Raw genomic sequence first — 27686 nt, forward strand, 5'->3', positions numbered from 1 at the left:
GCCTCAACTGTAGCTTTTACTTCCTGTGAAAGCTCCATGCTGTGCCAGTGTTGGTTGCAAAGCATTTTGGGATGAAAGGTGCTAGACTGGTATCAGTTTCTGGGCCTAACACAGCCTTGGCATGAGCAAGAGCCATTCAGTCGAAATCGGTTGCGTCTCATACACCAGTGCTAAATTAGGCCCATTAGTACTATTCATTGTTAATGCTATTTCTTCCCCACAGCTACCAGCCTGCTACTTTCCCTGAGTGCTAAAGTCACTGAAAATATTTATTTGTGATGTTTCACACTCTTCCAAGCAAATAACTGAAAAAACCTGCTTCCTTTCCAAAATACCACCAGTTCAGTTATTGTAGGGTTGCTCATGAAAGTCCTGATCCTGTAAACACGCCGCACCTAGACCTCCATTAAACAGTCAACGGGAGCTGGTTTTGTCATGTAGGTGCTTGAAGGATTGGGCCTGTAAACTGAGTGAAGACACTGGTTTGTTATTGTTACTGGTAGTGTTTATGGCTGCACGACTGCACACAGTGGTTTGTTATGGTCATAAACACTGGGTTACTGGTAGTGATTCTCCAACTGGAAACAAATATTTTGGAGAAAAAATAAATCCCATAAAAATCCTACAGATTTTGCAAACAAATGTCAGGAGAAAAGCAGATCCAATTTTTCCAAATCCTCTTCCCCACAAGCCTGACTGTCCTCAAATCAGACCTAGGAAAGAGAGGAGAAACTCACATTGAAACAAAGTGCTACATCGTTAACTCACCACACTGCCCCCTACAGATCTCAAGGCGTTAACATATCAGTAAGTGGGCTGCAGTAGCTAACTCAGCAAGATGAGTTGAGGACAGAGCTTTACCCTTAGCATGGAATTTCCTGGCTTTTTCCATCAGGCAAACATTAATTTTTCTCCTGAGTTTCCAAAGAGCTGAAATAAACATGGCTGGGGGGGTTATTAGTTTTTTAAACAATTTAGCAACCCTTCCCCAGTTTGTTATGAGGCCCAGGCATCTTTGTTTATGCATCAGAATCCTTCACCGTTAGCTCAGCCCTGTGCATAGCACTTGCTGACCAGTAGATGGAGCATTGTGGTAATTCGGGGACAACAAAAATCGCAAGCTACTGCATTGTGTCTTCTGATTTCCTAGTGGTGAGCTGGGATGTATTTAAAATAAAAAAAAAAGCAAATATGTAAAATTCAAAATGATTGCATCTCTTAAAGTGTCTAATATGACAAAGACCTATTCAGTGGGCTCAGCTCTGTTGTCAGTTGTAATCTATTAAGTGCACACAATAGCCTACATCACAATAGCTGAATACCTAAAACTCCCCTTGATTTCAATGGAGGCTGCAGGGGCTTTGACTCCTAGAGATAACAACAATACCAGCCTCTCATAGACTGTTTTTCAGCCACAGATCCCAAGGGAGGGTCGGTCTCACTTCACAGAAGGAGAAACTGAAGCATAGAGTTATCGGCCCATGGTCACAGAGCAGGTAAGTGACAGAGCTGTGACTAGAACCCAAGTCTCCTGGTTCTTAGTTCAGTGCACTAGTGTGACGAAGCGGGAATGTTCTTAATGTTTTGCATGAGTACTGTGTGTGCCTCAGTTTCCCCTATGTGTTGCACAAGTATCTAGGTGGTGGGACAAGGGTTTGTAGTTGTTGCAGCGACCCCTAGAGGGCAGGTGTGACAGCTGTCTAGCTCTCTTGGCCCAGACAGTGGCCTGACACACTGTATCTTGGCAACTAATGACTGGGGCCCATCCTTTGAAAGAGCCAGCTGGAGGAGTTGGAGAACAGAGAGAGAGGTGGAGGCGAGGTGACCAGTTTGCCTGAGATGGAGGACATGCAAATGGGCATGACTGAGGGTGGGCTGCTGGAAGCTGGGCAGTCTCCAGGTTTGGGACTCAGGGGGAGAGCTCACGGCTCTGGGTCTGCCCAAGATGGACTTTACTAAATGTTCCTACTTTCTGTGCTAACAAGATCTGCTCTACGCTGTGTTCCGGATGACTAATAAACCCTTCTGTTTTACACCACTGTCTGGGAGTCACTGCTGACTGCAAAGTTGGGGTGCATGGCCCTTTGGGGCATATAATGCTTCCGCGGGTGTCCCATCCAGATGGATTCACTGTGGGGAGCTCATGGCATGAAACAGGGGTGTTGAATGCCCTGAGGTCAGACCCAGGAGGTGGTGAAGGGAAGGAGGCTTGCCCTAGTGAGAGTGTGCTCTGAGGGGTGTCACACGACAAGGGGTCCTGTCGGAACTTCATTCGGAGCTGTTCCAGAGCACCAGGCTTGCTCTCCCGAGACAGCTAGCCACTGGACCAAGCTGAAACACATACCTGTGCCCTGCGAAGATGCTAAGCTGGTTTCAGTGCAGTCTTCACAGTCCTGTAGAAGGCTTGCACAAACATAACATCATTTCATACCATTTTTGCGGGTGGAAATGCTGGCTGTCTGCACAGTCCTGATGTTGTGGGCTTGATGGTGATTTTCTGAGGCTTTCCCAAGATAAGCTCTCTGATGGTGTCGCTGAGCTCTGACCACCTGCCACAAAGTGACTACGTACTGAGAAATGGTGTGAAGTAAATAGGATGAAATTCAGTAAGGACAAATGCAAAGTACTCCACTTAGGAAGGAACAATCAGTTGCACACGTACAAAATGGGAAATGACTGCCTAGGAAGGAGTACTGTGGAAAGGGATCTGGGGGTCATAGTGGATCACAAGCTAAATGTGAGTGAACAGTGTAACACTATTGCAAAAAAACCCAAACATCATTCTGGGATGTATTAGCGGGAGTATTGTAAGCAAGACACGAGAAGTAATTCTTCCGCTCTACTCCACACTGATTAGGCCTCAACTGTAGTATTGTGTCCCATTCCGGGTGCCACGTGTCCAAGATGTGGACAAATTGGAGAAAGTCCAGCGAAGTGCAACAAAAATGATTAAAGATCTAGAAAACAGGACCTATGAGGTAAAGCTGGAAAAAATGGGTTTGTTTAGACTGGAGAGAAGATCAAGGGGGGACATGATAACAGTTTTCAAGTACATAAAAGATTATCATCAAGAGGAGGGAGAAAAATTGTTCTCCTTAACCTCTGAGGATAGGACAAGAAGCACTGGACTTAAATTGCAGCAAGGGTGGTTTAGGTTGGACATTACAAAAAACTTCCTGTCAGGGTGGTTAAGCACTGGAATAAATTGCCTAGGGAGGTTGTGGAATCTCTATCATTGGAGATTTTTAAGAGCAGGTTAGACAAACACCCCCCAGGGATGGTCTAGATAATACTTAGTCCTGCCATGAGTGCAGGGGACTGGACTAGATGACCTCTCGAGGTCCCTTCCAGTCCCACATGTCTATAAAATAGATTGGCATGTATGGGCATAGATAAATAAGGTGAATTCTGCAACTTTTAACATATTAAAGGCTTGCCTTTGAATTGAACGCACACAACCCCACCTGCTCCCCAACCGGCCAAACAGGGAAAGTGAAGACCTAGGGAGAAGGAGTCCCCCGGTTGTGTCACTGCTTTGGGGGCAGAGCATTTCCCAGGCCCAGCCTGCTGCTCTCTGGGCCTCGGGTCCCTGTCCCACTCAGTCTTTCAGAGGCTTGGGGGGGATGATGCAGGCAGCAGAATGTTTGCCCTGGGGGGAGTGGCAGGGCCCTTTGCTGGGCAGGGATCCCTTCCCCAGTCTGCTGGGCGCTTGGCTTGGGCCCCCCCTGCGATGACACGGAGAGAGGGGCGGTAATTGCTAATTACCCCTCTGCAGCGCGCCCCCTTGCGGCCGGCTTGGGAGGGGGTGAGAGGCGCCGAACTACATCTCCCAGAGCCCCGGTCCGGGCCGGGCGAGCAGCCGCAGTAGCAGCCGCCATTCCCCCGGCGAGGCGCTCAGCAGCCTGCAGGGGCGACGCGAAGGTGGGAGCAGGAGGGGCGCGGAGCCGCGCCAGCTCCATGCCGCAGGATGCGCTGAGCGGGGGGTGGGAGCTGCCGCCGCCGCCGCCCGGGAGCATCGCAGCGCGGCCGGGATGGGGGCGGTGAGACGCTGCCGGCCCCAGGCTGCCCGCTCCGCCCGCCGCCGCCGCCGCCGCAGCGCCCGAGCCGCCGCTCTCCCGTCGGGAGCCATGTAACCGCCCGGCTGCTCGCGGATCGCTCCGGCCCCCGGCTCGCTGCCGAGATGAAGAAGCAATTCAACCGCATGCGGCAGCTCGCCAACCAGACCGTGGGCAGGTAAGGGGCGGCCCGGCGGGGAGGGGAGCGGGACCGAACCGGGGCCGTGCTGCGGGTGGGGGGCAGCAGCCTGGGGAACCCCTTTCCCCCCCCCCCACTCGTGTGTCCGGTCACTTCCCAGCCAGGGGCCCTTCCTCCCGCTGCGTGCCGCGCCCCTCGCCGTGGGATCGGGGCGCCCTGCTCGGCTTGCGTCCCTGCCAGGTATTTGCTAAATCTCTCTGGCGGGGCGAGTGGCCTCGCAGCTCCCAGACCTGTGTGTATCTCCCCCCTCCCCCCCCGCCCCAGCCTCCTTCCCCCCGGGAAATCCGCCAGTCAATCGCTTGGCTTCTCTCTGTGTTACCGTCTTATTCCTCGGATGCCCCCCAGGCGAGCCGCTGCTGGGGCTGGACACAGGCTGGGACTGTGCAGTGCCCATCGGTACCCTGCGCAGTGGGTGCCTTGTACCTTGTCAGGCTGCTCCTTGGCCTGACGGGTTGTGTTAGGAGCCTGCCGGCTTGGGCGATGGTATCGGTGCGGTGGATTTTTCCAGATGCGCCTCACCTGGATGGCTGTCCCTGCGTATTCACTGGCGTGCCCCGTCCTTTATTCCTCCGTGGCGTTTCCTGGAGGGTGAGATCTCTGCTGGCAGCCTCTCGCTGGGCTCCCACTTGCCTGGCCTTCCTGAGGGGGTCAGCGGCAGCAGGAGTTCGCAGGGGCTAGAGAGGAGGTTAGAGCAGGTGTTGGAAAGGCTGGGAAGGGAGAGAGATGCTGGCAGCGGGCAAGAGCCCAGTGGTAAACAGGGCACAACCTGGCCAGCCAATGAAGTTTGCTTTGGACTCTGGAGTCAGGCCCCGATCCTGCAGTGAAATGGGGCTCTGCGGGGGGTGGGCATGCACAACTGTGGCCAGATCGGGGCCTTAGCGACGCTCCCCAAAGATGGTGCCACTGATAAAAGGCACAAACAAGCCAGACGCTGGTTTTGGTTACATTTGGTTTTTGTCCTCCAGTATTGTGTCATGATGGGAATAGAGCGTCAGCTATGTTGTGTTGTGGCCAGGCCTGGTCCAGTCCTATCCACCTGGACTGATTTATTAAGGAGGCTCTTTGTGATGCCAGTTAAACTCCACTGTGGGGATGAACATTGTTCTGTTTCTTTGATGACTGGATGTCGTTCCTGGACTGTTGCCGCAGACCCCGTATCAGTTTCTCCGGGTTTTGGCTTTGACACTGAACTCATCTCAGGCTGAATCCGGTTGGCTGGTGCCTGGATGGAGCTGGCAGGGTTGGTCCTGATTCTGCAATGATGCAGATGGATCCCATCAAAGTCAGTTTGGGCGTGGGGGATGCCCGGGGCAACTCATCGTGGGATAGGATCTCGATTGGTTGTCCTACGCCCATCCCTAGGGTTATGCTTGCTAGGATTGGATGGAGCTTGGGAACATCGGGAATACTCTGCGTGATCTGATGTGCTATCTGGGACTGTGTCCAAAGACATGGTTTGGTTTATTGTTGTATAATTCTCCAAGATTTTGCAATGGCTGTCTATATAGAGAGAAAGGGGGAGAGATTTCTTTCTTTTCTTTCTCTAATTAAACAAGTTCTTTTAGCTGTCAGAGAGGTGCAGGGGCAATGGAAGGGGAGGGCGGCTGGGTGGATTTTGTGGAACGTTATAACCCAGAAAATGCATCCCCAGGGCAGTTTATTTTGGTTTCTAACCTGTTTGTTGTCAGAATCTCATACGCCTTCTAACCTTTGGAGTGATGATCTTGAAAATAACAAGCCCGTGAATCGGCTCAATTCACATCACACTTGTAAGCTGCCCAAAACGGAGTTCACCATTCCCAGCGATCTGTTGGCGTGTCATGTCTCTGCTTTTGCATCTGTGCAGTTCACAACCACAAACAGAGTGACCCTGGCGGCCTCTGGTAACCCGGCCTCTGTGACTGCTCTGTTTTGCATTAGCTCACGGAGGTTTGTTGTTTTCATGTCGTTTGCTATGCAGCTCTGAGATGCGATGCGATGCTGTCTCGCCACATGCTCTGATTCAGGATGGAACTTGCACTCATGCTTAAGTGCCTCACTTTCTTTGATACCAGATCACACCGAGCAATGGCCCCAGTCAGTGCTTGGGGCCCCTTTGTGCTAGGTGCTGTGCACCCAACTCACAAAACATGGACCTTACTCAAGGGCTGTCGGATGCAAGGTTTGAAATCCCAAGAAAAATCCAATCAGCTCAGACTCGCAATGATGTCATTTTTATTTCTTTTTGCTTTTGGAGGAGGGGGACTGAACGGCTCCCCTGTTAGACCTTCACCATGCACAGCGAGGGATTGCATCGGCCCTGGTTTGAGTTGCTGTTGCACTATAAAACTGCGTGGCACTTTGCAGAGAAGAAACGATAGATTCCCTGCCCCAAGGCGCTTACAATCTCAGGTCTGGATCCTGCAGTGAGTGCTGCACAGAGGGACCCCTGAAGTAGATGGGTTTCTGCAGGGGCATTCGGATCCACCGGCATTGATGTCATTAAAGGGATCAGGTCTTAAATTAGCCGTTGCACAGGAAGGGCCTGAGGAGCGTGGCAGGGAACAGCAGGGAAGGATCTTACGATGCACTTGTCACATCTGCCTATTGCTTGGTGTAGTTCTCAAGTGATCAGATGGCGATTAGGCGCACTGTCCGGAGTGAAGGCTGCGGTGAAGCTGGGCTAGAGGGGAGAAGTGACTTTTGAGGCGTGCTCTCAACGAGAGTGAGATAGCATGGCAAGCAGCGTCAGGTGCTCAGTGGGGGTGGGGATGTGTGTGAGGGGGGGTTTACAGCACTGCCCGCCCCAAGTGTTTAGGAATCATGAGAGTGCCTGAAAAGTCATGAGATGTTTCTCGCTTTGGGGGTATTTCCCTTCTGGTTTCAGAGCCTTTGGGGATCATGTTTCTGGCTTTTCTCCACAGCCACGAGGGCTAGAAACATCCTTCTTTGTTTCAATGGAAGTTGAGGTTCTTACATCATCACCTGGCTCCGGAAGCTGAAACTTTGCAAAGAGCATCAGCTGTCACGAGGCTGGGGATAAAATCGCAGGAGTTGGCAAGACTGGATTTACCATTGTAACTATGCCAGCCTCTGGATCTGAACTGTGAGCCGAGCAGACCCCGCTGAGACACTTGCTCTGTGGAATCTGGAATACTGACCGATAACCTACTGCACATGTGGAGCCAGCTGTTGGAAGCCAGGCGGCTTGCTGAGATAGCTGGTGAACAAAGTGTGTGCTGATTTGAAGGCATGTACTTCTGCGACCTCAGCTGGAGCAGAGCTAAATCACTGTTCCATCTCTTTTGCAGTGTGAGTATGTGGGGTCCCGGCCCTCCCTAAACAGATGGCTTGGTCCTAGCGTCGCTCTGCGGGGTGCTTGCTTTACTCATTTGCTGAGAGCCTTCTGTCCTAGGAACGTATGAATTGCATCCACATCAGGCCCGCGTCCTGTATCCGACAGTGACCAGTATGTGATTCTTCAGAGGAAATCTCTTCCCACCCCTGGTCAGTTAACGGTTGGCTTATGCTCCAAGCCTATGAGTGTCTGTATCTCTCAGCCAGTCTCTTTGGTATGTTGTCTAATCCTAGCATGGATATTCTCAGCATTCATATAGGTGTCTAATTCTCTATTGAATCCTGCTATGCTGTTGGCCAAAATACGGTGGGGTGGCCAGAAGTTCAAGAGCCAGGAAAACAGAGGTTCTGTAGTCATGTGTATTGATTTTTGGAGCCATCAGTTTTAATAAATAAATAGGCAACTATTGGAATGAATTTTGTCAATTTTTTAATGCCATTAGGTATAACAAAGGGGCAGCGAGAGAACTGCTCTCTCTAGGCCTGGCACTGAGACATGCCAGAGGTGTGCGTGCGACTTGGTTCTGCTCCCTTTGAAGTCCACAAGTCCTGCCATGGATTTCCATGGGAGCGGGATGGGTGGGGCATGTGGTAGCAGACCCAGGTGCTGGGATGCGAGGCGGTGGCTGGAGGCACAGACCTGGGGAGCAGCCCATTCGGAAGCGGTCCCATGAGGAGGTTCGTCAGTGCTGTCTGGGAGAGCAAGCAGGGCTTGGTATGGCCACGTGGAGAGCCGTGCTGGAGGGGGGCTGCAGGTGAAAGGGACTTGGCAGTGGTCAGAACGGGGTTGACTACGGAGGCTGAGGAATGGATGGAGGTTGGAACTTCTGTTTAATGATCACTAAAAGTGGTGCTGAGTAAAGGATCGTCCCGAAGAGGTGATGTCCTCACACAGGTCCAGCGTAGGTTGCAGCCGGGCGAGCTTCCTGCAATGCATCTGAACGGGAGGGGCCGCTGAGCTGGAGGGAGAGCTGTTCATCCATCTAACCCTGGGTCTCAGTGCTGAGGTCGCCAGTTCCTGTCTGTTGTAGGAGGGCTTTGGCGATATCGGGACTGAAACTCACCAGCCCCTCCCACAGCAAACAGCTGTCACGAAGTAACAGCCTTCTTTCTCTGTGGATCGTGTCCCCAACATAAGTAACTTGCTTTCATTTGTCTGTAATGATCCCATGACGTGGTTTGTAATAGCCGGGTTTTTCCCCTTTCCCCTCGTTGTTGTTCTGCTTCACCCTAGAGGCGCTGCATCTTAGTAGCATGTACATAATTTGTAATCTGCTCTAGGATCTTTTCAGACCAAAATCAGTACAGAAGTAGTGGGGCAGATAGATTCCCAGCTGGGGTAAATCAGCTTAGCTCCATTGGCTTCAGTGGAGCTGATCTACACCAGCTGGGGCTCTCACTCCTAAGTGATTATTATGGAGGCACTTCATAGAGCTTTGCCAAGGAGTTACACAGCTATTTGCTAGACAGCGGTACAATGGCCAGTTAGGACTTGGGTGGTATTCCCAGTTCTGGAGGGGGAGTGTACTCTAGTGGTCAGAGCGGGGTCAGGAATGCTGGGCTCTGTTCCTGGCTTTGGGAAGGTAGCCCGGTCCTGTGGACAGAGCAGTGGTTTCAGATGGCACACCCAAGTACATATATTTGGCAGCTTCTTTCTGAGAGAGAGTGTGTGGCTGAGAGTAGTGGCTGTGAGTAGGGGCTGCTGTTATCAGGGGCCTGGTCATTACAATGAACTTGTGTAACATTTCAGTTCCCTTATTTTTGATGTGAGGTGGCTAATACTCAACTGCTTCCTAAGGCAGATGTACAAGGTGTGAAGGGGGGTGAAGTGCAGGTAAATATGATCAGCAATGGGTGGAGCTGGTGAGACTTGAATTCATGGTATCCTGGCTTCCAGCTCAGTGCACCTTCCACTAGGCTAAGGGATATTTTGACATAGGGAGGGTCTCTCTCTCTTCCTCCAGGCCAGAGGCATGTCAAAATGAGCCTGCCCCAATGCTCTGTGGTTAAGAAATGGTGCCACGAACCCCAGCTCAGTCAGAGAGCAGCACCCAGGGTTCTCCAGGCAAAGAGGCTACACGTTCTGGTGCTGGGTGTCTGGCCTCAGAAACCTGGAGTCTGTCGCTATAAGCCTGCTGTGTGGGCACTAAGGGCTTGGCTTCACATCCAGCATGACAGTGACACAGCTACACTGCTGGAGCGCTTTAGTGGAGATGCTCCTACACTGAAAGGAGGGCTTCTCCCATTGGCGTAGTTAACCCACCTCCCTGAGAGGGAGGTGATTATGTGGATGGGAGAAGCTCTCCTGACGATAGCCCTGTTTACCCGGGATGGGGGGGGGCTAGGTTGGTAGAACTGTGTCGCGCAGGGGGGTGGATTTTTCACACCCCTGAGCGACGTACTTAAACCGGTATAGGTCTGTAGTGTAGACCTGCCTTAAGAGGTGTCCCATATCATGGCACTCCCAGAATGCTCTGGGTAGGCGTCACGCCTGCCTAACCCTTATCCCTTTTAAAGGAGCTTTTTCCTTGCCCTCGCTGAGATGAGTGGGGCCCACGCAGGCCATGCTATTCAAGATGTGTGTGGGCCCTGCAGTTACCCCAAGGCACTGAAATACGTTTCCATGTTGTCTCTCTCTCTCTCCTCTTTTCCAAATGCAGCCAAGCATTTTATTTGGCTTCCCCACTGCTGCTGTGCACTGAGCAGACATTGCCACTCAGCAGTGAATATAGCATAATAAATAAAAAAGACACGGTGGATTATTTGTTTGTATGTTTCCCCAGGGCAGTTAACTCACAAGGAACAAATGATTTGCATTTAATCCACTGGTTGCTTGTCTCTTTGGATCCAAGGTGCCTTACTGCCTCACCCACCCCAAAATCTCATTTCCGAGGTATCCTTCCCCCGACTCCCATCTTCAGGGATGGGAGTCATGCTCACAGATAATAGCAGGCCTCTGGTCCGCGTTCTGAAACAGATGCAGACATCTGTATAGCTGCTCCCCACTGTTCCTTTAAATATGTATTGGCTGCTTTAAGGGGGAAGGATAATATCCTGGAAGAAGCCGGTTTAATTTGATTCAGGTCTTTTGAGGAACGTTTGTCCCAGAAAACAATTTAATCTTTCCAGAAGACTGGCAATTCCTTCCCCCACGTAGGATTTAAAGGAAATAAAGGCAATAAAGGATCATCTGTATTAGGAGCTTAGCTCTGGTGGATTTGCATCAAAATGTGCACGACAATTCATGCTAGTGGCTGCTTTTTAGCATAGGAGTTAGAAACAGAAACTGTAATAGAGGTGTGAAACGGGCCTGCCAGTATCAGAATTACTCCAGCTTCTGCTGCTGCATAAACCTTTCCCTAGCAGCTGCAGTGTGAAACTGCCATGATTCCTCACCACTTGGCTGTGCCCTCAGGGTTCTGAATGGTGCTGCCGGGAAACTGACCTGAGCTTTGTCAATTTCACTCTGCTGCAACTTGGGAAAGTGTAGGGACAGCAGTAGAGCCAGGGAGGCTGCCTGCAGACTATGGCAGACAGTACTGCATCGATTTATGTGCTTCGATTTGGAAGATCAGTTTCATAACCCTGAGTCTTAGAGACATTCATTTTGTTAAATGGCAGTTTGTATTCTTCTGCAGAAGCTGATGGTTTCAGCTTCCACTCTTGCTAGGGAAAACAAATGAAATTTTCCAGTTTAGCTCATTCAGCAGTAAATAGATTAAATTAAATGCACTTGTACTTTTTTGCTCTGATATGCAAGTCTTTTATCTGAGGCCCTTTTAAATAATAGTAGTGCATTGGAAAGTGTTATTGGCTGCCATCAGGTGGGTCTTTGGTCATTAGACAATCACTGGCCTGGTTGGGGGTGTGCTAAGCTCCCTTCTTTTAGACTAAACGGGAAGGAGCAATTAAGCCCCTTTTACATAATGATGGCTAGAAACAATAGGAGGTTACTGCCCAAGGCTGTGAGCTGCATGGCAAAGCCTGAGCAGGGCTAAGCCATGTGGTCGGAGGGGTTCCCGATTGCAAATGCAAAGGCTGCGGGATTGTTTGGCAAGCTCTCTGTGTTGTGGCCGGGGGATGCAAAAAGCCAGCAAAAGACCATAGAAGCAGCCATGAGAGGGAGAGCTCCTTGGGGCACAGGACTCGCTGGAAAGGCATTGTTCTGTTCAAAAGGATGCTTGTCAGCTTGAGATGTAGTTACTTAAAAAATGTTTCCAAGTAGTCTCAGGTTTCACACCTGTCCCCGAAGGCCCCTGCCAATTCTTGTGCTTTCACAGTTCTCTTTTCCTTACAAATGTCTTCCTCTCCTTGGTTGCTGCATGAAGGACCTGCAGAAACAGTAGGAGCAACTGATTCACCATGTGAGAAAAAGGCGAAACTGACAATACAGTAGTGCTGCCAAATGCCCAGTGGAAACAAACTGAAAATGGAGAGGGGAAAAATGTTTTTTTTTTACTCTCCCTTGGTTACAGTGGCTGAGCTGTCACCTGTAACGTTAGTTAATGAAATGTATTCAGACATTTGACAGTTTTATTATTTATTACAATAGCACCTGCTGGCCGCAACTGAGATCAGGTTCCTATTGTGCTAGGCGCTGGACAAACACAAAGTGAGAGGCAGCAGTTTTAACTTGTTTTACACTTCATCCAGCCTCATTCACTAGCAGAGGGTTGTTATATTTGGGTGTGCAGCATTGCAAGAGACATGCATTAGATTCCAGTGCCGAGGCCGTGATCCTGCATATGCTTAGGTGCTAAAACAGCTGAGTGAGCTCATTTGAAGTCGATGGCCCTGCTCGGATGGTGTCATAAATATAAAGGGAAGGGTAACCACCTTTCTGTATACAGTGCTATAAAATCCCTCCTGGCCAGAGGCAACATCCTGTTACCTGTAAAGGGTTAAGAAGCTCAGCTAACCTGCATGGCACCTGACCCAAAGGACCAATAAGAGAACCAGATACTTTCGAATCTTGGAGGGGGAATGGCTTTTGTTTGTGCTCTTTGTTTACATTTTTGTTCTCTCTTGGGACTGAAAGAGGCCAGACAGAAATCCATCTTCTCCAACCCATCCTAATCCAAGTCTCCAATATTGCAACCAGTATAGGTAAGCCAGGCAAGGCAGATTAGTTTATCTTTTGTTTTATGTGAATTTTCCCTGTGTTAAGAGGGAGGTTTATTCCTGTTTTCTGTAACTTTAAGGTTTTGCCCAGAGGGGGATCCTCTGTGTTTTGAATCTGAATACCCTGTAAAGTATTTTCCATCCTGATTTTACAGAGGTGATTCTTTTACCTTTTCTTTAGTTAAAATTCTTCTTTTAAGAACCTGATTAATTTTTCATTGTTCTTGAGATCCAAGGGTTTGGGTCTGTGTTCACCTGTACAAATTGGTGAGGATTATTATCAAGCCTTCTCCAGGAAAGGGGGTGTAGGGCTTGGGGGGATATTTTGGGGAAAGATATCTCCAAGTGGTCTCTTTCCCTGTTCTTTGTTTAAAATGCTTGGTGGTGGCAGTATACTGTTCAAGGCCAAGGCAAAGTTTGTACCTTGGGGAAGTTTTTAACCTAAGCTGGTAAAAATAAGCTTAGGGGGCCTTTCATGTGGGTTCCCACATCTGTACCCTAGAGTTCAGAGTGGGGAAGGAACCTTGACAGTTGCTTAGGTAAGCACATGCAGAAATGTTGACGTGAAGATTGTAAGTTCTTTACCTAGGCCCAGTTCAGGACATAGCTGAAGCATATACTTAAGCAGATACTTAAATCTGAGAATGTGCTAAAGTGCTTTCCTGAAATGGGGATCTTAGATGTTAAGTTCTTTGGTGCAAAGGTCTCTAGGTGCTATTACAGTATAATAATAATAGTAATTTTCAATAATCTTCTTAATCTCCTTGCTGGGCAGGGCTCCTTTTATGCTCTTTTAAAAATCCTCCATTTCCAACCTAAGCCACTCTGCCCTTTGTTGTCCCCTTTGAAGCGCTGTGTGGTAGATGCAATGGCTTCTGGCAGGGAGAAAGAACAGAGCTCCGCTCTCCCTTGCTAGCTGCAGAGCCTATCTGTCTTCCCAGATGACTCAGGCAGGAATCATCTTTCTTAGTTCCTCCAGGGTCCATCCCACTATTTACAAGTGGTGTCGCTGTGAGCCGATATCAGATCAGCACAAGGGGTAATTTTGTGTGCAATGGTCCTATCCAAAAGTGCCATCCTAAGGGGATGGATGCTTCTCGTTGACTGCGCTGGGAACCAAATTCAGCTGCTGTGCTGGCTGCTTGGCCCCAAAAGCTCTAGGGGCAATTTGCAAATGCAGGGGAGATTCCTATTAAAATCAAGGGCTAGATTCGCCCTCTGGGAGCAGCTGTGATGGAGACAGAATTCAGCTCCAGGGCAGGGCAGGGGGCAGTACTGATCCCTCCCTGGGCAATTCTGCCAGTTTTAAATCAAGGCGGAGCTGCAGAGGAGCGCTATCCTGGAAAGATGCTGAATCCACGTACCTCCCTACCAGCCTGGCCCGGCCCCTCTCTGGCCAGCCTTGCCCACTGCAATGGCTTGATCTGGACCCCGGGCAGAGCAGAGATGGCGTGAGCTGCTTGCATAAGCTGTGTTCTCTATGCTGACAGATTTACCACCCCAAAACCCAGGGAGTGATCCAGGCCCTAAATGTTTGTTGAAACCCTTGGAGAGGCTTGAATCCAAACCTTGGATCTGGGCCCCTTGGAATATTTTGGACTCTTTCTCTTAGTTCTTTTGGAATTGGGTCAAGGTCGTCATCCAGCAGATACAAATGAGATGCCGACAAATTTCAGAACATCCCAGGAGTTAGAGGGCTAAACTGACCTCTGGGTTACACCTGCTCAACCCAAGATCTGGCAACACCATTGACTTCGGGGGAGTTACTCCAGGTTTCTGTTGGGGTCTCTGGCCAGTGTGTATCATTTTATTTTTATTTTAAATTTTATTTTATTTTATTTTATATTCCCTTAATAAATTTGGGCCCAAACAAATGGGGGGAAGTGGCCCCCGCCCTGAGAATTGGCCCGTTTTGTGGCCGATCCAGGAACGGCTGCCCCTGCGCCACTTGTTTCTGTGAAATGATGGCAGCTGTGTTAGCAAATATCCGGAGCGTTCTCGATGGTAATTGACATGCTGCAGTGAAGGTGCTGTAACTTGGACCCACCTAGCCTCAGTCCAGAGTCCATCGGGAATGGTGCCAAGCGCCTTGGATGGACTCCTCAGGGACCCCAGAGTTTATGGCACTGGAGATCTGTCGTCCATCGGGGAAGAAAGAAACAGGACCTAATCTGATGCATTATAAACTCCAGATCACACATTGTCTGTTTCCTGTGGACCCTTTGGCAGTGAAATGAGCTGGTTTGGGGGAGGAAGAGCTGGATTCCAACTCCATTTTTTCCTTTGCCTGCAGCCTTCAAATGCATTTGCTAATCCTCTAGTAGAGAGACTATCATAAGTGAGAAAAGCTAATCCACATGCTGAAGGAATCCAAGTCAAATCCGCTATGGAAAGCAAAGAAAGTAATGGACCAAACGACAGCAGCTCAGAAAGCCTTGAAGGTCCTGAGGCTGCACAGACACAGCAAGAGAGTCCCTTGCTAATTCTGTCAGCAAGCAGGGGAATTACTGTTGTTTGGGCAGAGTCAACAGTAAAATATCCAGGGCATAGCCAGCATGAAGACAGGTGCTTCCAATTGGAGCTCGATCCTGCAGGCTCCTGTGCACATAAGTAACTCTACTCATGTGAGTAGGTCCCTTGAACTCAAATGGCAATACGCAGGGCAGGGCGTGGGGCCAGGCTGCAGGATTAAACGGCGAAGCTAATGCGTCTCGAAACTCCTGCAGAGCTAGTCTAGATTGTTTTACACGCCACTGTCTCCTGTTCCCTTCCCTGGGGACTGCTCCGGGAAGGCTTGTGTGCTCCATTGATCCGGAGAGCCATGCCAGGGGGAGTTCTGACAGCTGGTAGGGCCAGCCAACCCAGACAGGTCAGAGGGCAGGGACCAAATGCAAAGCAGCCTGCTGGACCTTCAGGTTGGGGTTTGAGTGAAAGGCCAACAACCTACCCCTGTAAAAGAGCGGCCATTCTGGCAAAGAGCTGTTCAGCCCCTGTGGGATGTTCGACGGCCCAGGCAGGCTTCAGAGTGTTCTCCGTTCTCGTTTGTTCATGTTGCTGGGGGGTGGGGAGGCTCAAGTTTGTTGCGTGGGCTTGGTCTGAGCAGAGGGTATCAGCCTAGCAGGATCAGGAAGGGGCGCTCAGCCCGAGGCGGGAAACGAATGGAAGGGACAGACCAGGGCTGAGTTTTGGGGGCAGTCGTGCTTCGTGAGCTGGATGAATGTGGCACGCGTGGGGAGTTAACGATGACTCCTGCTGTTAGAGCCAGCCATGGTGTAAGGGCATCGTCTCCCACTCAGCAATGCCCATCGTGGCGTACCTGCATTCTGGGCCTGGGCGCGCACATGGCGCTGAATAGCCGTCTTCCATTGGTCTTCATCCTGGGCTGCGTTTGACCCGGTGACCTGCAGGTGAAAGGCCTTTACCAGCTCCCCCAACCATCTGCCTTGCCTACAAGTGACTATACCCAGCTGTTGTTTTTGATAGTTTTCCTGATTTTTCAAGGGTGCTGCATTTCATCTGGCTGGTAAATGTACTCTCCCCACTTCTGTTATGGTTGGTAACGAATTTCCTGGAAAACCTGCCTTCCCTACCATAGGGGGACCTGTTTCTTCTGTTCTTCTTTACACTCAGGATGAGTGGAGCCTAAGAAACCTGCCCCTGGTGATGTGTTGCTCATCTGGCTACCAGGACAGGTTCTCTGCTAAAATCCCAAGACCCCACTACCACAGTTCCCTAGCAGTCATTAGTCACTCTCAGTGGGAATTCATTACCCGTGTTCAGTGTTGAAAGTTTTCCCCTACTGGACATATTATTGGGTTCATCTGTGCCTCCAGTCTTCAGGTTTAACTAGCCCACCCTTCTTTTCTGATAAACATCACTTGCGTCGGTGTCTGCCGCTCTTGGAGACACTTAAGTGTCTTGATTATTGTAGCATGCCATTATTATTAACTTTGGAGGATTACTGGGACTGAGCTGGTCTTAAAACAATAACAGAATTCTCCTCTCCGCTCATTAGGGTTACTGCAGCTTGGTGGCCTAGTGCATTAAATCCTTACCTAAATAATTATGTTCGGAACAGCCCCTTTTTAAGGCATCCCATTAAAAAAAAAAGTAATAAGCCATAGAGAGCATTGGTTTAATGGTTAAATCATACAACCCGGGGTCAGGAATTCTGGGTTCAAATCCTGTCTCCGACGCTTACTTGCTGTGTGTCCTTAACCTCTCGGAGCTGTGAAATGGTGATAATGTTTGCACTCTGCATTGTGGGGAAGGAAGGGATGGTGAGGCTCAGTGGCTGTAAAGTGCTTTGCAGATGCTCTCTATAAAATGTTTTATTTCTCATTGCTGTGTTTAGCTCTGCCTTGATGACTTTATTGGTCTTTCTGGCATCTGTGCTTATGTTTGTTCTTCGTTTTCCTTTGGATCACAGTGATATCGAGTTAGTAGCAGATACTAGGAAAACCTGCACAATTCCATGGTGGGTCTTACTTGGATTGTCCTATCTTTAGGCAAAAATAACCCCCCAGAAACTTCCAAAAATTTTTTTCAATGTGCATTAATTTGTTTTCAGTGAATCAGAAAATGGGCACTTTACAATTTTATGAAAACTGCATTTCTGGGTCTCCAGATGTCCCAGCAGGCAGTCGTGAATGTATTTTTTAAGATTCACAGGTTCCAAGGCCAGAAGGAACCATTGTGATCAGCTAGTCTGAGCTCCTGTACAACACAGAGAACTGCCCCAGAATAATTTCTAGAGCAGATCTTTAGGAAAACATCCAATCTTGATTGAAAAATTGCCAGTGATGGAGAATCCACCACGACCCTTGATACATTGTTCCAATGGTTAATTACTTTTTTAATTTTATGGGTGAGAGTTCAGGTGCTGAATTCTATTTTTCCGGGTGTCTGCTCCACCCGTGCTCTGCCCCGAGGCCCAATCCCCACCCTGCTCCTTCCCCCAAGGCCCCGCCCTTGTTCCACCTCTTCCCATCCCTGCTCCTCCCCCTCCACAGAAGCCTGCTCACTGCTCTCCCGGGAGCGCCTCCTGCCAGCTGCCAAACAGCTGGTCAGCGGCCTTGCCAAACAGCTGTGTCTGGTGGGTGCTGAGCAACCCCATTATTTTTTTTTTCTGTGCATGTGTGAGCCACCGAGTACCCATGGAGTTGGCCCCTATGGGTGAGAGGCTTGGGAAAGGGGGGAATCTTTCCACGCATTTTTTCCATCCTTCTTGACCAGCACTCTTGGATCCCTGCCCTGCATCTAAACTGTATGGTAACGTCCCAAGGAATGGAGGGGACCCTGGCGTTCCTGTGCGAATCATTGTGAGGGTTGTTTTCTGAGAGCGCCAGCATCCCAGCGGATCTAGACTCAAGCTCTTTCACAAAAGCAATGGGTTACTTGTCCTTAAATCAGGTAGAGTGTACTCCCTGTGGCTGCACTGGTTTTGTTCTCCATGGTTTGGATGTAGACTTTGCCTAATAAGAAACAAGGGCAGAAGATCAAGGTGGGGTTGAAAAATGTAATGACTAGAGGCTTTTGTTGGGATTTTTCAAAAGTGACCATTGATCTTGGGTCTCTCAATTTTTCTGGTGCCCAGTTTGTGGCAGCTTAAAGAAGCCTGGTTCATTTATGGAAAATGCTGGGCACTCCCCATGTCCCCCCCCAAATCCTGGCCCTTGATTTCAGCCATTCAGGTGGTTGGCCTTGTTTGAACTGGGGCTTCCTGCCGATAGGGTAGGTGCAAAGCTGACTGAGAACAGGGAGGTGGGTTTGTTCCCTTGTGCCCTGGGAAGGAAGGTGGGACGGATTTTAATCCTCCTTTATACAGTGACAGTGACAAAACTGGTGATGAAATATTAATGGAGAGGGAAGAGGAGTGTTTTGTCCCCCAATTGAACGTAAATCATGAGCTCCCGCGGTGCTGGAACCCAAACCCCAGGGAGACAACAGAGGCTCTTGCCGTGAGTTTGTGAGAATACTCAGACATTTGTGAATGCGGGGAGGGTAAACGGGACCGTGCCAGGGACGTGCATGTCACCAGGGTTTCAGAAAACGGTGCTTCCCAGAAACTGCTGCTAGAATCTGACCTGACTTTGCAGAGCGCTCAACGCACTGAGCATAATTCTGCTGGTGCAAACGGCTAAGTACAGGAGCGAGTGGCTCGGAGGGGGTTAGAGGAGGGTGTTGGGGTTAAGAGGTAGATTAGTGCAGTGGCTCTCGACCTTTCCAGATTATTGTACCCCAGTCAGGAGTCTGATTTGTCCTGCGTACCCCCAGGTTTCACCTCACTGGAAAACTACATGCTTACAAAATCCGACATAAAAATACAAAAGTGTCACAGCACACTATCACTGAACAATTGCTGACTTTCTTCTATTTACCATATAATTATAAAATAAATCAATTGGAATATAACTATTGTACTTGCATTTCAATGGATAGTATATAGAGCAGTCTAAACAAGTCATTGTCTGTATGCCATTTTAGTTTGTACTGACTTTGCTAGTGCTTTTTAGGTAGCTTGTTGTAAACCCAGGCAAATATCCAGATGAGTTGATGTACCCCCGGAAGACCTCTGCAGACCCCCAGAGGTACGCTTATCCTTGGTTGAGAACCACTGGATTAGAGCACAGTAATTGACACCCCTCCACTCCCCGCACATTGAGAACTCAAAGGCCTCGCAGAAAGGCATGTTTGTGCTGATGGGCTGGCCAGGACAGACGAAATGCTCAGAGGACAAGAAAAGCACCCCAAGCTAACGCACCCTCTGCTTCAATCGCAGACAGTCCAAGTGAGGATCAAAAGACTGTTTCTAGCCTATGCAGAATATAAAGGCACCGGCTGCTCATTCAAAGTGTGTCCCCTCACTGGCTCCAGCTAATGGGTTGTGTCTTGGGCCAGTGTGCAGATGGAATGGAGGTCATGTGTGCAGTGCCCAAAGGTGTGCTTGGAGTCACGCAGGACAGGCAGTGTGACCTGCTTCCCGCCCAGAGGAGCTTTACAACTGCAATGTGCATGTAATTCAGCAACCAGCGGTGATGGTGCAGCAGAGGGGGATGGGGAAGGGTTTGCTGGGATGGCAGAGACAAGCTCAGTCTGAGGCTTGGTTTGTGCAGGCTTTGAAGCGAACACGGGTTCTTTACATTTAGTATTGTAACTAGCTGATTCCTTGGACTCTTTGCAGCAGAAAGGAGGGTTGGATGAGGCTGGGGGGTCGGTCTGCCTGGCAGGTTCTGGGAGAGTTCTCCAACCATGCTGGGCAGCATGGGGAACGGGATGGAGGAGGAGATAGAAGAGGTGTGGCTGAGATCCTTGGCGGAGCGGAGGGGATGTCAGAGATGCAGGCAGGAGCGGAGTACTCGGGGCCTCGAGGGAAGGACAGACCATCTGAATGCGATAGAGCACTTTTGGGGAAATGGCCTCAGACAGCAGCCCCTGGACGGCATCAGGCCAAGGACTGGAGCTGTTCCTTACCCTGCCCACCAGGCAAGGGCAGTTTTACTTCCAGCCGTCATTGAAGTCAGCGAGCAGCGGACGTGAATGGCTCCGGGCGGGGCTGTGGCGGAAACTGCTGAGCCCGTGGAGCGCTTAAGACTCTGGAAAATAGCACCGGTTCCATAGGTGCTGACCTGCAATGACTGCAGGTCAGAGAGCAAGAGCAGGAGATCTGCTCACACCAGGCTCAGGGGATCAGGAAGTGCCCTGGTATTTTCCCTTTTTCGATGCCACCAGTGGTTTTCTCCAGTACCTCTGCACCTGAATGGTGCCAGCCAGCTGCCTCTCCCGCCTGGCTCGGGCAGTGTGGTTTCTGTAGCCTCCCGTTTGCTAGTGCTCATGGGACTTTCAGGGGAAAGGCTGGACATTTTGATGTAGCCAACTCTGTGTCCCTTGAAGCTGCACTGTGAAACAGATTGGAAATGCGTGTGTGGGAGGGTTCTGTGTCAGTAGTGTGCTTTGGGGATCACGTGTTTGTCACTCTGAAATAGCAACAGTCATTTACCTGGCAGTGGGCGGGGAGTGGGGGGCTCCTTTTACAAGGTGCATTGTCTGTTAAGGCGAATGTATGTCAGAAGAGGGAGGAGAAAGGCCACCTGGGAAGCCAGCCAGCCGAGTGGCCCGAACAAAGGCCTGTTACAGCCCAGATACTGCAGATAACCTTTCACCTTCTCTGTCATTCTGGGCCCAGCCTTGCAGGGACCTGCGTGCTTTCAATTCCTATTGGAGTCCAGGGAAGCTGAGAATGCTGCCAGGATCGGGACCTTCAAGAACATCACTTAGTCCCGTTCCCTATACCCCTAATAGCGAGGCCTTGTCTACATGGGAAGGTTGTATCAGTTTACCTCAATTGGGTTTTAAAACCGGAGCTAGCCACTGGGTGAATGCTTAATGTCAGGTGAAGAACGGCTTATTTTGGTTTAGCTGAAACCAATTCCCAGTTGTAGTAGAGAGAGAGAGAGACTAGAAGGAAGCTACTAAGAGGAAAACAATCCTGCTAGCAAATAGTATTTGTAATAGAGAGAATGGTGTTTTAAGGAACAGCTAGGTTTCGACCTTTTTTAAGTGTGGTCGTAGCCAGGTAAGTGACTGTAAAGCTGGAATTCAGGAATCCCATGTTTCTCTGTGACTCCAGATCTGCTCAGTTTCTGCACTAAGGGCCTGATTCTTCACTCTGTTACTCTGGGTTTACATCCACAAAACCTCAGTGAAATCAGTAGTTATACCGATGTGAAACTGGACTAACACAGGTTTCAGAGTAGCAGCCGTGTTAGTCTATAGTCGCAAAAAGAAAAGGAGGACTTGTGGCACCTTAGAAACTAACCAATTTATTTGAGCATAAGCTTTCGTGAGCTATATTGAATGCATCCGATGAAGTGAGCTGTAGTTCATGAAAGCTTATGCTCAAATAAATTCGTTAGTTTCTAAGGTGCCACAAGTCCTCCTTTTCTTTTTGCGGATACAGGCTAACACGGCTGCTACTCTGAAATAAAGATTCTGCAGTCGAACTTAATGCTGTCTTGGCTGATGATGCATGAGGCAGAACAGACTGGGTATGTCTATGCTGCAATTAGACACCTGCGGCTGGCCCATGCCAGCTGACTTGGGTAGGCTAAGGGGCTGTTTCCTTGAGGGGTAGGTAGATGTTTGGGCTCAAGCTGGCATCCGGGCTCTAGGACCCTGCAAAGTGAGAGGGTCCGAGAACCCAAACCTCTACGCTGCAGTTAAACAGCCCTTGAGTCCGAGTCAGCTGGTATGGGGCAGCTGCGGGGGTAGTATAGACATACCCTCTGGTTCCCTCTCCCATAGCTGCCTCAGCTCTGCCGAGCCAATGGACAGAGAGCCTTGGCTGTGACAGTCCAGCCACCGGAGGTGATTCAGATACAGAGGCTGATTCGTGCAGTCATGAGGAGCAGTTGTCTTTGCAGCTCAAACCCGTGCTTCAAAATCAGAACTAAAATCTGAACAAAATCAGAACAAAGGGGAGCTGAAGACTTTTTGCGACCGCTGCGGGTAGGTGGGACAGGGCAGTTACTGTGCTGAGTCTTTGGGCCGAAGGACGCATGGAGTCTCAAACCGGTCTCACTGCTTTTGGAAATAAAGGGCACCATGGCTTTTCAAGCCCTGAGCGCCGTGGTGGCGCCAAAGGTGGGTGCCACATGCTGGAGAGCAGCTCTGCTGCTCCTTGGCTTTTCTCTCTCCTGCCATTCCCACCACCTTCCATCCTTCCCTCTTGCCTTCTGGTGTGCCCTAATATCTTGCACCAGCCGGGGCCTTCGCAGCCACATCATGGATATTCATGTCACAGTCACACACGCTGGCATGGTGCTCTGGCCCCGCGGGAGTTGCTTTGCCAAGAGCTGCACGCATCAAGGAACGCACGGCTGCTCCTTTAAATAAATCATCCCTCTTAATAATTCATGGAAGGAAACCATAGTGAAAGCCATTTGCAGAGGGAGGTGGATTCTGCGTCATGGGCTCCAGTTCCGGTGCTCATGTGCAAGGTATTTTCATCTGCTTGCTCTTTCACTGGGGCCTCACTCCCATCGGCGAGTAAAAGAACCCCCTAGGAAAGGCGCAGGCTGTGGAAACAGCAGGATTCAGCGGGGATTCTCCCTTCGGGCTCTGGGCCATTCTGTTGTGATTGGCGCGTCAGAACGTTAGTTTAACAGTTCCTTTCCCTCTCTGGTTGGCTCTGCAGGGAGCTGGGGGGCAAGGGGCTGTAGTGGCTAAGCCTGGGCGAGGGCTCCTGGGTTCTTTTCCCAGCTCGGTCACTGGGTGACCTTACTCTGTGCCTCAGTCGCCCTGCCTGTGCAATGGAGATGATTCCTCCCTGCCATGCAGAGGGTTGTAAGGCTCTTGCACAAGTGGCAAAAGAGGTGGTTGCCCCAGAGTGAACATTGCCTGGGGGTTTCTTGGGCCCTTCCAGGATGTTGGGTTCAGCAAACTTCACCTTGTGAACAGCAGGGAATACAGAGCAAAGGCGCAGCCCGCACAACTGAACTGCCCCAGTGTGCCCATAAGCATGCTCGCACTCTGCTCTCGTAGTTACCTGCACCTGCCCTCCACTCAGACACGCAGCCTGCTCCTGGGAGACCCCCGCATCTGCTTCCTTTTACAGCCCCTCCACGGTGCCACCTCACACTCTGCTCTCACTGACCCTTCATAACACCCACACTCATCTCCCCCAAACTGCTCCCCTGCGCCCTGCTACTGACTAACAACCCTTGGTGTCACAGTGCTGCAGCAAGGCGCACTGCGTCTCTCAAGGGATGCACGCCCCTTGTTCCTTTGATCACGCACACGGAGGTTAGGGAGAGGGGCTCACCACCCCTTTCCCGGAGGGGCACGGTCCCCCCACATGCCCTCATTTCACAATCACAGCTCTGCCAAACTGCTCTAGCTAACCTTGCCACCATTCAGTACAACTACACCGCACCCGGTAAGTGCAGCTGGATTGCGTGCCAATAATTTACAGTATCTATTGCCGGTTCCTTGAGGGGGGACTAACAATGCATGAAATGAGGTGTCCAGACCTCCCCAGCCAGAGTGCTGTTGTGTGGGGGGAGGTAAAAAGTAGCTAATAGGGGGATCAGGGAGCCAAATTCCTTATATACCACCCTCAAAAGACCCATATGGTTCTGAGCAGCTGTGGGAAAGTCCAGATTGCTCATACACTGTGATGGCACCACCCGCCCGTCAGCCCCACGCTTTCCAGTACACTGGGCATCAGTGTTCATGTTGACTAGAGGCTCATTGAGGCTCTGTTTTGTGGGCTGGGAAATGGCAGGTTCTGTCTGTCCTGCTGTCCGGGTTCCTTCCCCACTCTGAACTCTAGGGTACAGATGTGGGGACCCACATGAAAGACCCCCTAAGCTTATTTCTACCAGCTTAGGTTAAAACTTCCCCAAGGCACAAAGTCTTTGCCCTTGGATGCGGTAAACACTGCCACCACCAAGTGATTTAACAAACAATCAGGGAAAGGACCACTTCGAGTTCCTATTTCCCCAAAATATCCCCCCAAGCCCTTACACCCCCTTTCCTGGGGAGTCTTGAGAATAAACAAGATGAGCACAAACCAGCCTTGGATTTTTAAGACCCAAAAAACCCAAACAGATTCTTAAAAAACAGAACTTTATTAGAAGAACAAAAAAGGATAAGAGAACAACTCTGTAAGATCAGAATGGAAGATAATCTTACACGCAGTCAGATTCAGAACATAGAGAATCCCTCTAGGCAAAACCTTAAGTTACAAAAAGACACAAAAACAGGAATACACATTTCCTCCAGCACAGCGAATTTCACAAGCCAAAACAAAGAAAACCTAATGCATTTTCTAGCTAGATTATTTACTAACTTTACAGGAGTTGGAGGGTTTGCATCCTTGATCTGTTCCCAGCAAAGGTATCAGACAGACAAAAGCCTTTCCCCCCGCCTCCAGATTTGAAAGTATCTTGTCCCCTCATTGGTCATTTTGGGTCAGGTGCCAGCCAGGTTACCTGAACTTCTTAATCCTTTACAGGTAAAAGGACTTTGCCCCTGACCAGGAGGAATTTTATAGCACCGTATACAGAAAGGTGATTACCCTTCCCTTTATATTTATGACACCTGCCATGCAGTGTTTCATGGCCCCGAGCCACCCCCCGGGGTTTCACTGCTTTTAGTTTGATCTGGAGGCACAGGGAGCACAAGTCAGCAGATGGGCTCCCCCCCAGCAAAGCCCCCATGATGGGAAGCAGGGAGAGCAGCTTTCCTGTGGTTAACCAGAGGCTCAGGCTGAGAGATGCCTCCTGCCTAACCTCTCTCAGGGTCCTGAGAATCACGCTCCTCCCTGCCCCAGCAAATGGAGAGGAAGGGGCCAACGCAGGTCGCAGCAAGGGAGCTGTCTAGTCGGCGGAGGCAGTGCCAGCTTTCAGAGTGCAGCGGGACGCTGTATGCCCAGGGGTGCGCCGCTTCTGGGATGGGTCACTTGGGGCTGGTTACTGTTGATTGCCTGGCGCTGGTTTTGGTGATTGCAGCCGAGCGCCAACGGGACGAACGCACAAACACACGTCGTTAGCCTTTCGAACGCATCTTGCCTGCCTTTCCCCTCGGCGGTGGCTGAGGACCAGGTTCTCAGCTGGAATTGTCCCAGTGGGCAACCTCCTTAATGGAACGATGTGTTCCTGTCCGTGCATCTCCTGCCAAAGGACCACGTGAGCCCTGGAGAAGGGAAGCCAAACCCAATGGGTCTCCCTCCCACCACAAAGCAAAAGGGCTGCTCTTCCCCATGCTGCGTCTCTGTGTGAAAGCCTACGCAGAAGAGCCTGGCCGTGTGATCCCAGCACTGTGGGCAGCCCGTTAAAGGCTTGGCCAGAAATGCACCCATGTTAGCAATGTTGCAAAAATGCATTGAAACTCTGATTGAAATTGTATCATTGAAACTCTGATTGCTCCTTTGAGCTGTGCAGGCTGCATGCCTGAGAGGGACAAGCTGTCTAGCCCCATACATCAGCCCTGACTCCATCTCTCTCTCCTACTTTTAGGGTTTGTGTGCATGGGGAAGTTTAACCCAGAGTGAGTTTATACTGAATTAGTTAAACTGAATTAAGCCCTGTACGGACACTCTGATTTGGAATAAAAGTACCCTTAATTTGGTTTAGCTTCAGTTCCCTTCCAAAGCAGAATAATTATTCTGGCATAGAATCATTTTTATTCCAGAATAGGGTATCCCTATGGAGGGGTATCCTGCAGTAGCTGTCCGGTCAGTTGCCCTGTGCAGACAAACCCTTAAAGGTACAATTATTGGTGGCCTCAGTGCAGTTCCTGGTTGGAAGCTCATTTGAGTGGAGATTCTTGTCCTATGTGTGTACAGCACCTAGCGTAGTGGTGGCCTTCTTTCCGAACGGTGCCCATGAGGTGCTGTCATCAATGATTGATGGTGGAGCATCTTCTCTGCAAGAGAAATGGAATGAAACGAAAACATTTTGTTTTATTGTGGGGGGGGGAAGTTTGTGGAGTTTTGTTGTTTTTTCAGTTAAATGAAAACTCTACTATTTTCTCTTCCTTCCCCCCCTCCCCCTTTATTCCAATGGGAAAGTGGAGAAGGGATGGTCTTGAAAATTTTCATTATTTTTACACACACAATTTCAACCATTTTTTGTTTTGATTTGGTCAAAAAGCCATTTTTCATTTGGGGGTGGGGGAGGTTTGATGACAAATTTTGGATGGGCGCAAATCACAAAAGCGCCCATCTTGCAGTACTCAGCCTTGCGTTCGGCAATCCCCGGCTCCTGGCTGTCACTCTCAGCAGAGAGGCCAAAGAGAAAACTGGCTGCAGAGAGACAGCTCCTCTGGATGTTCTGAGGCCTTTTGGTGGGAAACCTCCAGGCTGCCACCGACTGTAGCACCTCCGCACTATTATTGTTTCTATATTTCTTCTCTTAATTGTAGTTGGAGGACTCTACCAAGATCAGGGCCCCAGTGTGCTAGGAGCTATGTACACACGCACAAGAGAGTTCCTAACCCAAAGAGCTTGCGTCTAAATAGATGAGGCAAATGTGGGGAGAGGAAACTGAGGCACAAATAGCGTGACGTGATTAATTTCACATGGCAGGTGAGTGGAAGAGCTGGGAATAGACCCCTGATCTCCCATTGCTATAGGTGTTGGACCATCCTGACCAGATGTCTAGAAAGGTTTGTCTCTGTGGCTGCCAGGCCAGCATTGTTCGCAATCACTAGCGTTCATTTAACCCCTCCCACGCCGGCCCCCCAAAGCTGAAGGAACCGAGTTCAAAGGAAATCCCCATTTCCTTCCTCGATTGTATACTTTTAGAGGAGATTCAGTCCCCTGGAAGCCGGGGTGCGTTTCTCGGAAGGTGGTGCCTTTGGAATTCCAGCCCCACCTGGGCAAGAAATAACCTGGATCTTGGTGATGGGAGGAAGGTGGACACACCAGGTGACCCATATCTGGTGGGGCAGAGACCTGGCTGCTGGGTTCCTGCTTGTTAAATGGATGTGCAGCTGTTTAATAACTGCAGGTCTCAACGGACCCCTTTCTAGGTCAGATGGGGAAGGGGGATGAGAAAAGGAGGGGCAGTTTGGGGGCCAGCCTTTTAGTCTTTGCTGTGCCCATTTTCACATCCCTGCTTTGACTCCAGACGGTTCCTAGCCTGGTGTTGGCTGTGAGGGGTTGGGTCATCCCTTGAAATGACAGCCATTGGCATGGGTGGCAAAGCCCTGGGGTTTTTGTCCATCCATTGCAAAGGCTGGTGGGAGGTGTCTGAGCCAAGGCAGGGAGATTCCCTGTCTGTGTTTTACAGCTGTGAAAGCTGGGGAAGGGGGGACTGGGTGAGGGGGAAGGGAAGGAACCCCCACTAAGCCCTGTGGATCCCCTCTGTGCAGTGCTGAATCAGGTTTTCCTGTTGTAATCGAGTGGCCTTTTCCAGAGGAAGCCAGGCCTTCCCCTGTTCCCACAGCCAGCCTCCGGCTGCCAAATCACA

At 50.1% G+C, this 27686-nt stretch overlaps 1 protein-coding gene across 14 annotated transcripts in view; it reads left to right on the forward strand.

Annotated features, from left to right (window-relative positions):
• Nucleotides 1–3911: 3911 nt before the first annotated feature.
• Nucleotides 3912–27686, forward strand: part of ARHGAP44 (Rho GTPase activating protein 44) — a 146453-nt gene continuing 122678 nt past the window's right edge. For 4 of the 14 annotated variants that reach the window (XM_043528383.1, XM_043528382.1, XM_037914465.2 and 1 more), the window contains exon 1: nt 3924–4233. Coding sequence is in view for 12 of the 14 variants with exons in the window: in XM_037914465.2 (XP_037770393.1) it covers nt 4181–4233 (53 nt within the window). In the remaining 2 variants the exon portion in view is untranslated. Of the gene's footprint in view, nt 4234–27686 lie in introns of all 14 variants that reach the window. The other 10 variants (XM_037914472.2, XM_037914473.2, XM_037914474.2 and 7 more) reach the window with 8 other exon arrangements.

Source organism: Chelonia mydas, chromosome 14 (genome assembly GCF_015237465.2).
Source record: "Chelonia mydas isolate rCheMyd1 chromosome 14, rCheMyd1.pri.v2, whole genome shotgun sequence".
Taxonomy (NCBI): domain Eukaryota; kingdom Metazoa; phylum Chordata; order Testudines; family Cheloniidae; genus Chelonia; species Chelonia mydas.